We start from the raw sequence: 13292 nt of genomic DNA, 5'->3' as shown, positions 1-13292 counted from the left end.
ATTTTGTTTCAATATTTTATTTAATAAAAAAATGAAGTACCTTGACTAGAGCTTTGAAGAGTTTATAACAAAAAAAGTCCAAATAAAAGTAACACTTTTGTGGGTGGGGGGGCAGTTACTCCGGTGAATGGGGAAAAATTCCCCTTTTCTAAATATTTCATTGAATAACTAAAGTGTAAACTGTAGCCACTTATTTACCTTAGCATTTTTTTGTGTCAGCAACTGGACATTGTTTTTAGGGTGGCTAGTTACCCCATGGTACCTTATACTCCTGCTTATAGATGTTTCCAATAATAAATGCTTATTTTTGTTTAACATTGCAAAGTGTGTCCTAATGAACACGATCCAGCTCTCCCTTTGTGTCCAGTCACTGTTGCACAATGTTCAAGAGCAGAGATGGGTTCAGATTCTCAACTATCTTGAGGATGACAGGGGCCAAGAGTTGTTATTTTAAACTCTAGATGAACCCGTCTCCATCTTGAGCTACATTGGGCTTTTTTCCTGAGCTAACAGGATAGTAGTACTCCATTGGAACTGACATTTACAGAGCCTGTACCTTTTTAAAAAAGATTCTTCTGTTCAAATAGATAATTTCTCCCAAAATGGCTGCACAGTGCTTGTGGCCTATCACTAAACTCTGCTCTTGCATATTGACAATTTGCATACGGTCTTTGCATGTTCAGAACACTGCATTTGGGGAAATGGCTTTAGTCTTCCATCATTCCTAGCTCATACTACTGCTGGTCAGGTCAGTCTGCCCCAGGACAGGCAGTCAGAAACCCCATTGGAAGCATCCAAATAACCATGGCTACATCCCAATTATCTTCTCTTCCTCCCAAAGTGTGCACTTGTTCAGTTCCCTTTACTGATTTGAAAAGAAATTACTGGTATAAGAAATTTGGTAGGAAGTGAATTATTACTAGCCCGTGCCTCTACCAAGCCCGCGCTGAAGACATCTACATCAGTCTGCTAATATAGGACTAGTGAAGGCCCAGTGTATTACTTCAGTGTGAACGTTTAAACTAAATGTATACTGAAGAAACATATAAACACAACATGCAACAAATTCAAAATATTTTACTGAGTTAGTTCATATAAGGAATAAGTCAATTAACATTAATTAGGCACTAATCTATGGATTTAACATTACTGGGCAAGAGCATAGCCATGGGTAAGGCTGGGAGGGCATAGGCCCACTCACTAAGGAGCCAGGCCCACTAGGGAGCCAGGCCCACTAGAGAGCCAGGCCCAGCCAATCAGAATGAGTTTTCCCCACAAAAGGGCTTTTTATTTCAGCTCATGAAACATGGAGCCAACACTTTACATGTTGCGTTTATATTTTTGTTCCGTGTATTTGAGTGTTTAACCAGCATTTGTAACTTGAGTCTGATTAATTATCTGTACAAAACAGTGAATCTGATAATACTTGTGGAGCATATAAGTACTTGCTTGTTATGTTTTTCCAATTTCCTGAAATACTTTGCAAATGCAACTTATTTTTGTGTAAACTGACATGGTATATTCATTCCGTTTGCATCTTAGCATATGCTTTAATCCGGGGCAATTTACACTGAGGGTATACTGGTCCCCTGTGGGAATCCAACCCTCAACCCTAGCGTTGTGAGCGCTAAGCTCTACTGTACCAACTGAGCCACATATCAAATCATCACAAACCGCTTGATGTCTCAATCACTTTTTCTTCATAGTGATGCAAAGTCTACAGGTACCAAACCTAGATGACTAGCCTATGTACGATACAGTAATTTACATTAACTGGTTTGTATGGCTGGTCAATTTTAATACTGCACAAAAAGTGGTTGTTTCCATGTTATTTGATCAAGAAAAAGATTTAATTTGTGGATGTTTTGTTGCTTTGCCCATAACATTGCCCCTTCTGATGTAAATGTTTTGAGGACAAGGTCTTGTTCTTTCCGGATTCCATTAGAATTAAAATCGCAGAGAAAGGGACAGGGCAACAACTGAAAACACCAAACGTAGTCATTGCGTTCTAAGAATATGGGACCATTTTACTTGACTTTTTAATAAACATAAGTGGATTTGTCTTACTTTTGGTCCCCTAAAATGGGGGAGACCATGTATAACAAAGTGCTGTAATCCCATTTTAGGGGACCAAATGTATTAGGACAAATTCACTTAACTTTTTAATAAATATAAGTATTTGGTCCCATATTCATAGCACACAATGACTACGTTTGGTTTCAGATTCTTTTTGTGCCCAATAGAAATGAATGGCAAATGTTTTTCTCAAAAAATGTCTACGTTAATGTGGATGCTAGCATGATTATGGATAATGAGTGAGAAAGTTAGACGCACAAATATCATACCCCCAAGACATGCTAACCTAATATATTAGTGCAAAAAGTGCTGTAATTTCTAAACAGTTCACCTGCTATGGATGAATATACCCTCAAATTAAAGATGACAACTTCTTAGTCATTGTATCATTTCAATTCCAAAGTGCTGGAGTAGAGAGCCAAACCAAAGTTTCACTGTCCCAATACTGCTGCAGCTCACTGTATATCACATTTTCAGTAAAATAAAACACACCAATACAGCACTGTGTATAATTTGAGGGTAACTGGTATCTGTATTACAGTTTTACTAAGTATTCATACCACTGACTGACTTATGAGCTGTTTTGTCTGCAACTTAGCATATCTCTGAAGGTAATTTAGATGTTTCTACACAGTCAAACCTCGTTATAACCATTTAACAGGTGATCTATCTGGTCAAACTGATACAAGGCCCTATCCACCCTCTGTTATAGATCATTTGTAATTGTCTACAGAGAAACCTAGATTAAAATTAAGGTCCTGTTCATCAAACAGGGATCCCATTGGGAGATGGGATCCCTGTGAATCGATGTTTCTTTGTGTTGATCTTAGGCTAATACATGTATAATTGGACAGTGCGGTCAGTGCTCTCTTTGTTTGCGTGGGCCGAGGCTTTCTCTTTCTCTGCTCTGTGTGTTTGCGTACAGTAGGCCCAGGGTTTGTCTTTCGTTCTCGCTGTATCTTTCTACCTCCATGGCCAGTAGTCCCAGCGCTGTCTTTGTCTCTGTGGGCTTTGGGTGAGGGGAGGTGGCTGGCTGGGCTGCTAGCAGGGAAGCAGCGATGCATCGCGGCTCGTAAAGCGCAGGGCCCTTCCTCCCTGGCGTATTCACGCCTGGTCGGATGGATGCTCCCCCGGGGCTCCGTCGCCATGGTGTCAGCAGCTGATTGATGGCTGTCAGGGAGCTGAGGGACAGACTAGAAAAGGGGAGTGGCCACCGTGGCATATGCCTGGCAACCATGGGAGGAGCAGGGAGAATATGTGAAAGGGGGGGATGGGGAGTGGTAGAGAGCTTGAGTTCTCTTCTCTGGGTCCTACTGCCAGACCTTTCACCATCAGGGACAAGGAGGAGACTGCTATGAAAAAACAAAGCCATTTTTATGGAGTTGGTGGATGGTTGAAGATCGACTAGCTTAGGCCCAGGCTTCCTTTTTATAGCTTGGTTCAGGTGGATGAAGTGAGATGGTAAAGCAGTCCAGGGGCCGTATGTATCAAGCGTCTTAGAGATATCACTGTCCATGAAGTCTTATTCATTGTGATGTAAAAGACAACTGGTCCTAAATCGGCACTCCGAGACGCTTGATACATACGGACAAGGTCAGGTCATGGACAGTTAGTTTAGTGTGGTCTCTCTGGCCCGTCCCCTTTTCTCCGAGCTATGCTGCATCCACCTTTGTCCCTTTCTGTCTCTACCTTCTCAGAGCTACCTTACTCAACCACTTTCCTATTTTATTTCTCCTCTCTCCCCCACTTTCTGTCTGTCTTTGTACAGAGACAACAGCTGCTGTGACCTACAACACACACACACACACACACACACACACACACACACACATAACCAAAGGGGTGGGTCTAGTCTGTCAAAAAGAAGCACCCCCAGGGGAGGTTTAGAGATGGGCCCCCGCACCACCCCCCCAGGCAGCGGAGTCTGTGACATCTGCCCCCTCCTGTACCAAAGCATCTGGGAGTCTTGGCCCTCCTCTCCCGCAGCAGAACAGTGGCTTCATCCCAAATGGCACCTTATTCCCTTTTAGAGTGCACTACTTTTCACAAGGGCCCATAGGGTATATGGTGCCATTTGGCGGGGGACACAGAGCTACAGTTGAATATGCACCACAGTGGGCTCTAGTACCAGAAGATAAGGATCAGAAGGAACATTCCTGGAGACTTTCCATGCACACTAGTGCATTTGAGAGCTTACAGTTCGTATGTTAAGGTACAAGAGCAATATAGACTTGTTTTAGAACATAAATATGATTGTTACCATTTTGAAGTAACAGATCATGCTTAGGTGTAATGCTAACATCCCCCTAGTCCATGAAGTGTCAACGCTCCAATATCCCTCCACAGCTACCTGACCTCCACTTCATACATAGCAGTGCTTGATCACACTATTCTATGACAACCACTCTAGTCTCCCAGAGAGACATTTATCTATAAGCCTCTGCAAACCTGCACGTAACTACGCAATTCTCTGTCCACGTTCGAAGGTACGAGATCCGAGTTAAAAGTATGCAGAAATGAATAGGGCCTGTATTTATTTTTTTATTTATTTTTTTTATTTTATTTAAAACATTTGAATTAAAAGCAATGTATCAACGGAGTAAATCTAACGTCCTGATTCTCGAGCTGCAACACACAGACATGTACGGAGTTTGTCAACGGACACGGAGATGAATAAATAATTATTGGACGTAGCTACCCCGTGTCTGCCCCTCCTCCTGTTTGTTGTGATGCTGAGTTTGCCGACTGTCAGCTGTATGTAAACACAAGGACCAATCCCTTTTCGACACCGTGTGTTGTGGAAAGGTGAACACTAATTGTTTCAAGCTAACGTTAGCGAACATAAGCTGGACTAAATCTGCTAGCTACCAGGCAAATCTGTCTAGGAAATGATTTCCTGAACATTTTGAAGGTCTCCAGAAGATTTCCCATCCTAGCTTTTTCCTTTTTATTATGGATAACATATTTATTGGATACTGACATTTGTTTCCATCAGTCATTTAAAAAAAAAAAAAAAAATGTAATCGTGGCTAAGACTTTTGTAACTAAACAAATAACTTATTTGTTTAATAAAATTAAAAAACTCCAAGATTAGGCCCTTTTGTGTGTTCTAATTAGATCTTGTTAGTGACTTTGACCATATGTGTAAATGGAATGCTGTCAAAGAAAGTATTCCAACCTTTTATTGACTTCATTTGGTACAATTCTATAATTGCGATCAGACTAACAAACAGCCCGTGTGCATGAGCATGGGAGGGGGGGACCCCAATTCGGCGCGCGAGTTGAATCTCAATTTGCCGCGCGTGTCTGGTACTCTAATAAGTTGGACAGGGTTGGCAGGTCTGCCTCCTGTAGGCTCAAGGCAGGGTTGTACTCATTAGGGTGCGCTGTTGCAAAACATTTTGCAACCAAACCCAGCATTACCCATTACCTTCAGGTTAGTCTCTCCATTCCGTTTTAGTCCATTTTCTTCCATTTGGTTTCCAGTGAATAGCTTACGACCCAGAGGGATCCTACAAAGCAGGATCATGTTAGCCAGCTAACTTAGATAAACAAATACATTGTTTCTGTGTCATTAACACATCTAAATTTGAATATGGGTTGAATCAATACATGCCCATTTTTAGCAAAATCTTCTTAGAAATGTGAAGTTAATTCTGAACATTCAAGCAAGTTGGCTGGTTGTCATTGATCCTGCTTTGTGAAATACCCCCCCAGGTGTCCTAGGGTTGAAGGATGCCCCCTGAATGTAGCTAACTCTGTCAGTGTGTTCCAGGTACAGCTGGGCTGGATGATGCCTGGTCCTGGATGGCTCCTTCTGGCCTCACTTCTCCCCCTACTGTGGTATTTCACAGTGGGCCTGCAGGACCCGGCTCAGATATAATTAGGAAGGGGTGCAGTCAGTCGATATACCAGGGACTGCGAGTGTGTTCGGTTATATCCACTAGTGTTGTCTGTGAAGGTTGAGCACTTTAGAGAGTGCAGGGAGGTGAGATGGTAAGGTGTGTGTGTGTGTGCCTGGATGTGACTTCATTTTCTCAAGATGTGTGTTTTTGGTGGTGGTACTTTGTATCCTGTTACCCTACTTGTGACTACTCCATGCTCTCACAAGCCTCCTGTCATAACTAGCCTTTGATACCAGATGTTAATACCAGTGTGCAATGTAGGCATTAGCCTCTGCTGAAATGCTCCTACAAAAAAAAAACAACGGTCAGTTACAAGCGTGCGACCAAAGCAAATGGCACATTAGTGAATTATGGCTGTGGTTGGGACAGGAAGTGGCCTAGCAGTGAGACCTTGCTGTGTATGAGCACTTTGGATTGAATCCCACAGATTCTTATCAGATCTACTGGATACTTGCTGGATCAGCACGTTTGGCTGTGCAGTTAGATTCCACCCCGGTCAAACTTGAGAGGCTTGTTCTGTCTGTGGTGTGTGAGATGCTTATAAGGGCCAGTTTCATGGACACAGATTAAGCCTGGTCTTGGACTAAGAAATCATGTTCATCATTCTGTTGATGCAAATTGTTTTAAAGGTTTGACTCCTAGCATTTTGCATAATATCACACGTTGACTGGTTTTCTAAACTTTAAAGCGCTCAGAGCCAACCAGTCAATGATAAACTTGAACGATCAATATACCAGACTATGGTTGCAAAGCTAGTGGTAATTTACCAAAGTAAGCGTCAATCTATGGTAATTTATACTTGAATAGCTTTTAAGAAATATAATATTTTATTTGTGTCCATATTGCCCATGAGTTTCTAGTGGATAAACCATATGGGTTGAGAAAATGTGCCTAATTAATGGGAAAAAAATCAGAGAAACAATGATATTATTTTCAATTAACTCTGCAACGCTTCCAACTGTTGACTTTTTCAAAACTGCCACCAGTTTGGCGCAAAAACATTTACAACAAAGACCTTGACATAGTAAAATAAACTGTCTGAAAAAAATCTAAAGGATATTTCATGCTGAGACTCTCGTGTAAACACAAATAGTGACTACCAAGTAGATGGTTTATATTTAGGATCATGTTTTACAGATTTGTCACTATTTGAAATTGTATTGTGATAAGTGTCAAAGCTAATTAGACACCTGTGATAATCTGAAGTACCCAAAAATGACACTTGATTTCATCAGATAAATTCCCCCCAAAACATGAAAGTTACCAAAATTCTGGTAGCTTACTGGTAAACCTCAAGTTTCCAAACACCCTACCTTTGCAACCCTACACAGACAAAATATCCTTCTCAGTTCTAACTCTGTATTGTCTTATCTTTACAGAGTGCGGCTGCAGCCCCCAGTCCAGTGATGGGCGGAATGCCCCCTGGAGAGGGGATGCCCGGTGGACCCATGCCCCCCGGATTCTTCCAGGTCAGTCTCCTCCTACTCTCTCACACACACCTCCATCTACACTCTATGGCAGTGGGTCTAGGGCTGGGTGATATCTAATTAAGTTTATATATCTATCTAATCAAGTAAATTTTTTTGTAAAAATGTCCCCCTATTTGAGCGTTTGTCCAATTGTTCTCGTCTTTTTAGTCTCGTCTCCTTCGCTCCTTCTGTGCTGTGTGCCGTGACTGTAGGCACCTCATTTACACACACCAAGCCCCTACCCCTGCAATTCACCGCGAAGACGAGAGATCACTTTGTACTCTCTGACAAATGGTTTCAACTTGCTATTTGCGGTTTGGTCCAACAGAATAGATCATATGGACACTGAAACACAGTAAGACATTATTTTACTGTAATTGAGGTTAACCTTTCTAACGATACCCTTTTTATGTCTCAACTCCTCAAATTATGAGCTGACTACTAAAACGGACTTTCAATGAACATTGAAACTGAGCATTAATTTTCCAGAATATCGTACCATGTACTGCTAGCAGCATTTTAAACAGACTGTTATACTAGCTGTCTAGTTTGTTTTTATAAATGCCATTAAACATAAAACACAATTACCCTTTTCCCACATTTTGTTACGTTACAGCCTTCTAAAATGGATGAAATAAAAAATCATCAATATACACACAATAACCCAATGACAGTGAAAACAGGTTTTTTAGAATGCAAATTTATAAAAAGCAGAAGTACTTGTTTACATAAGTATTCAGACCCTTTGCTATGAGACTCGAAATTGAGCTCTGCATCTCTTTCCATTGATCATCCTTGATGTTTCTACAACTTGATTGGAGTCCACCTGTGGTAAATTCAATTGATTTGACAAGGCACACACCTGTCTATATAAGGTTCTACAGTTGACAGTGTATGTCAGAGCAAAAACTAAGCCATGAGGTCGAAGGAATTGTCCGTAGAGCTCTGAGACAGGATTGTGTCGAGGCACAGATGTGGGGAAGGCTACCAAAAAATGTCTGCAGCATTGAAGGTCCCCAAGAACACAGTAGCCTCCATCATTCTTAAATGGAAGAAGTTTGGAACCACCAAGACTCTTCCTAGAGCTGGCCAAACTGAGGAATCGGGGGAGAAGGGCCTTGGTCAGGGAGGTGACCAAGAACCTGATGGTCACTGACAGAGCTCCAGAGTTCCTCTGTGGAGATGGGAGAACTTTCCAGAAGGACAACCATCTCTGCAGCAGTCTACCAATCAGGCCTTTATGGTAGTGGCTAGACAGAAGCCACTCCTCAGTAAAAGGCACATGACAGACCGCTTGGGAGATTGCCAAAAGGCACCTAAAGGACAGACCATGAGAAACAAGATTCTGTGGTCTGATGAAACCAAGATTGGACTCTTTGGCCTGAATGCCAAGCGTCACGTCTGGAGGAAACCTGGCACTATCCCTATGGTGTAGCATGGGTGTGGCAGCATCATGCTGTGGGGAAGTTTTTCAGCGGCAAGGACTGGTAGGCTAGTCAGGATCGAGGTAAAGGTGAACGGCGCACAGTACAGAGATCCTTGATTTAAAAACCTACTCCAGAGCGCTCAGGACCTCATACTAGAGTGAAGGTTCACCTTCCAACAGGACCACGACCCTAAGCACACATCCAAGACAATGCAGCAGTGGCTTCGGGCCAAGTCTAGATGTCCTTGAGTGGCCCAGCCAGAGCCCGGACTTGAACCCGATCGAACATCTCTGGAGAGACCTGAAAAATAGCTGCGCAGCGACGCTCCCCATCCAACCTGACAGAGCTTGAGAGGATCTGTAGAGCAGAATGGAAGAAACTCTCCAATTACAGGTGTTCCAAGCTTGTAGCGTCATACCCAAGAAGACTCAAGGCTGTAATTGCTGCCTAAGGTGATTTCAACAAAGTACTGAGTAAAAGGTCTGAATACTTATGTAAATGTGATATCTGTTTTCTATTTTTCCCAAAATTAAAATTTCTAACAACCTGTTTTTGCTTTGTCATTATGGGGTATTGTGTGGTGTGTGTGGATAAGGGGGAAAAATTTTCTACATTTTTAGAATACGGCTTTAACCTAACAAAATGTGGAAACAGTCAAGGGCTCTGAATACTTTCCGAATGCACTGTATATAATTAATTGACTACTTGTTATCATTCTGAGAAATAAGTAAGGCCACTCGATTTCGACATAAAGTGGACAGGCTAGCATGCTGTTCAAACAGTTGGAGACTGACAGAAGGGCAGTGGTGGAAAAAGTACTTGAGTAAAAATAACTTCATAGAAAATGACTCAAGAAAAAGTGAGTCACCCAGTAAAATACTTCTGAAAAATAAACTTAAGTATCAAAAGTATAAATAATTTCTAATTGCTTATATTAAGCAACCCAAACGGCACAATGTTCATGTTTTTTTATTCTCTTTACGGATAGCCAGGGGCACACTCCGCCACCAGATCAGAGGCCGTAGGGATGACCAGGGATGTTATCATGATACGTGTGTGTGAATGGGAAAATGTTCTGTCATACTAAGCATTTGAAATGTAGTGAGTACTTTTGGGTGTCTGGATAAATATATGAAGTAAAGTACCTCATGTTCTTTAGGAATGTAGTGATTTAAAAGTTGTCAAAAACGACTATTTTTTTACATAAGTACTTTACACCACTGCAGAAGGGTGTGTTTATAATAATTCAACATACCTTGTTAGCTAGCAAATAGATTCTAGTTGGCTAAATTTAAAATATAAAAGATTAGCTGACAAACAAAAGGGCCTTCCCCAAACTGTTGCCACAAAGTTGGAAGCACAGAATCATCTAGAATGTCATTGTATGCTGTAGCTTTAACATTTCCCTCCACTGGAACTGAGGGGCCTAGCTCAAACCATGAAAAACAGCCCCATACCATTATTCCTCCTCCACCAAACTTTACAGTTGGCACTATGCATTGGGGCAGATGGCGTTCTCCTGGCATTCGCCTAACCCAGATTCATCCGTCGGACTGCCAGATGGTGACTCGTGATTCATCACTCCAGAGAACGTGTTTCCACTGCTCCAATTGCGGCAAGCTTTACACCACTCCAGCCAATGCTTGGTATTGTGCGTGGTGTGGCTGCTCGGCCATGGAAACCCATTTTCATTAAGCTCCCAACAAACTGTTCTTGTGCAGACGTTGCTTCCAGAGGCAGTTTGGAACTCTGTAGTGAGTGTTGCAACAGAGGACAGATTTTTTATGCGCTTCAGCACTCGGAGATCCCGTTCTCTGAGCTTGTGTGGCATACCACTTCGTGGCTGAGCCGTTTTTGCTCCTATACGTTTCCACTTCACAACAGCACTTGCAGTTGTTAGGGGCAGCTCTAGTAGGGCAGAAATGTGATTAACTGACTTGTTTGAAAGGTGGCATCCTATGACTGTGCCATGTTGCAAGTCACTGAGTTCTTCAGTAAGGCCAATCTACTGCCAATGTTGGTCTATGGTGATAGCATAGCTTTGTGCTTGATTTTATACACCTGACGGCAACGGGTGTGGCTGAAATAGCCAAATCCACTAATTTCAAGGGGTGTCCACATACTTGTGTGTATATTGTATAAGTGCCCAGCAAAAATAGAAACCTCCTCTCACTGTCAACTGAGTTAATTTTCAGCAAACTTAACATGTGTAAATATTTGTATGACATTAACAAGATTCAACAACCTGAGACAAACTGAACAAGTTCCACAGACATGTGACTAACAGAAATGGAATAATGTGTCCCTGAACAAAGGTGGCGTCAAAGTCAAAAGTAACAGTCAGTATCCGGTGTGGCCACCAGCTGCATTAAGTACTGCAGTGCATCTCCTCCTACTTCCGGCGCCGACAGAGATGGCCGCCTCGCTTCGCGTTCCTAGGAAACTATTTAGTTTTTTTGTGTTATTTCTTACAATGTTACCCCAGAAAATCGTAGGTTTTATTACATACAGTCGGGAGGAACTATTGGATATAAGAGTAACGTCAACTCACCAACATTACGACCAGGAATACGACTTTCCCAAAGCGGATCCTCTGTTTGGCCAACCACCCAGGACAATGGATCGGATGCCAGCCGGCGACCCAAAACAACGACGCCATAGAAGGGGCAGATGGAGCGGTCTTCTGGTCAGGCTCCGTAGACGGGCACATCGCGCACCGCTCCCGAGCATACTACTACCAGTCTCTTGACGACAAGGTAGATGAAATCCGAGCAAGAGTTTCCTACCAGAGAGACGTCAGAGACTAACGTTCTTTGTTTCACGGAAACATGGCTCACTCGAGACACGCTATATGAGTCGACAACAATTTCCACCCCGCTGATCCTCAACACTGGGTCCCCACAAGGGTGCGTTCTCAGCCCTCTCCTGTACTCCCTGTTCACCCACGACTGCGTGGCCATGCACGCCTCCTACTCAATCATCAAGTTTGCAGACGACACTACAGTGGTAGGCTTGATTACCAACAACGACGAGACGGCCTACAGGGAGGAGGTGAGGGCCCTCGGAGTGTGGTGTCAGGGAAATAACCTCACACTCAATGTCAACAAAACAAAGGAGATGATCGTGGACTTCAGGAAACAGCAGAGGGAGCAGCCCCCTATCTACATCGACGGGACAGCAGTGGAGAAGGTGGAAAGTTTTAAGTTCCTCAGCGTACACATCACGGACAAACTGAAATGGTCCACCCACACAGACAGTGTGGTGAAGGCGGCGCAGTAGCGCCTCTTCAACCTTAGGAGGCTGAAGAAATTTGGCTTGTCACCAAAAACACTCAAACTTTTACAGATGCACAATCGAGAGCATCCTGTCGGGCTGTATCACCGCCTGGTACGGCAACTGCTCCGCCCATAACCGTAAGGCTCCCCAGAGGGTAGTGAGGTCTGCACAACACATCACCGGGTGCAAACTACCTGCCCTCAGGACACCTACACCACCCGATGTCACAGGAAGATCAAAAAGATCATCAAGGACAACCACCCGAGCCACTGCCTGTTCACCCCGCTACCATCCTGAAGGCGAGGTCAGTACAGGTGCATCAAAGCAGGGACCGAGAGACTGAAAAACAGCTTCAATCTCAAGGCCATCAGACTGTTAAACAGCCATCACTAACATTGAGTGGCTGATGCCAACATACTGACTCAACTCTAGCCACTTTAATAATAGAAAAATTGATGGAATCAATTTATCACTAGCCACTTTATGTTTTCATACCCTACATTACTCATCTTATATGTATATACTGTACTCTAAACCGTCTACTGCATCTTGCCTATGCCGTTCGGGCATCACTCATTCATGTATTTTTATGTACATATTCATTCCTTTACACTTGTGTGTGTATAAGGTAGTTGTGAAATTTGTAGGTTATATTACTTGTTAGATATTACTGCATGGTCGGAACTAGAAGCACAAGCATTTCGCTACACTCACATTAACATCTGCTAAACATGTGTATGTGACAAATACGTTTGATTTGGACTGCACCAGACTTACCCGTTCTTGCTGTGAATGTTACCCCACCCATTCTTCCACCAAGGCACCTGCAAGTTCCTGGACATTTCTGGGGGGAATGGCCCTAGCCCTCACCCTCCGATCCAACAGGTCCCAGACGTGCTCAATGGGATTGACATCCGGGCTCTTCGCAGGAAATCACACACAGAACGAGCAGTATGGCTGGTGGCATTGTCATGCTGGAGGGTCATGTCAGGATGAGCCTGCAGGAAGGTTACCACATGAGGGAGGAGGATGTCTTCCCTGTAAAGCACAGTGTTGCAATTTGCAATGACAACAAGCTCAGTCCGATGATGCTGTTACACACCGCCCCAGACCATGACGGACCCTCCACATCCAAATCG

At 43.1% G+C, this 13292-nt stretch overlaps 1 protein-coding gene across 4 annotated transcripts in view; it reads left to right on the top strand.

The window, feature by feature from the left end:
- The window catches only part of LOC100380753 (single-stranded DNA-binding protein 3), a 32256-nt gene that overhangs the window by 1978 nt on the left and 16986 nt on the right, over positions 1-13292 (top strand). For all 4 annotated transcript variants that reach the window (XM_045687346.1, XM_014215904.2, XM_014215903.2 and 1 more), the window contains exon 5: positions 7361-7450. In XM_045687346.1, coding sequence (XP_045543302.1) covers positions 7361-7450 — 90 coding nt within the window. The remainder of the gene's footprint in view (positions 1-7360; positions 7451-13292) is intronic.

The sequence above is a fragment of the Salmo salar genome, chromosome ssa10 (assembly GCF_905237065.1).
Source record: "Salmo salar chromosome ssa10, Ssal_v3.1, whole genome shotgun sequence".
Lineage (NCBI taxonomy): Eukaryota > Metazoa > Chordata > Actinopteri > Salmoniformes > Salmonidae > Salmo > Salmo salar.
The sequence above is the reverse complement of the archived record's forward strand: the minus strand, read 5'-3'. Positions and strand labels throughout refer to the sequence as shown.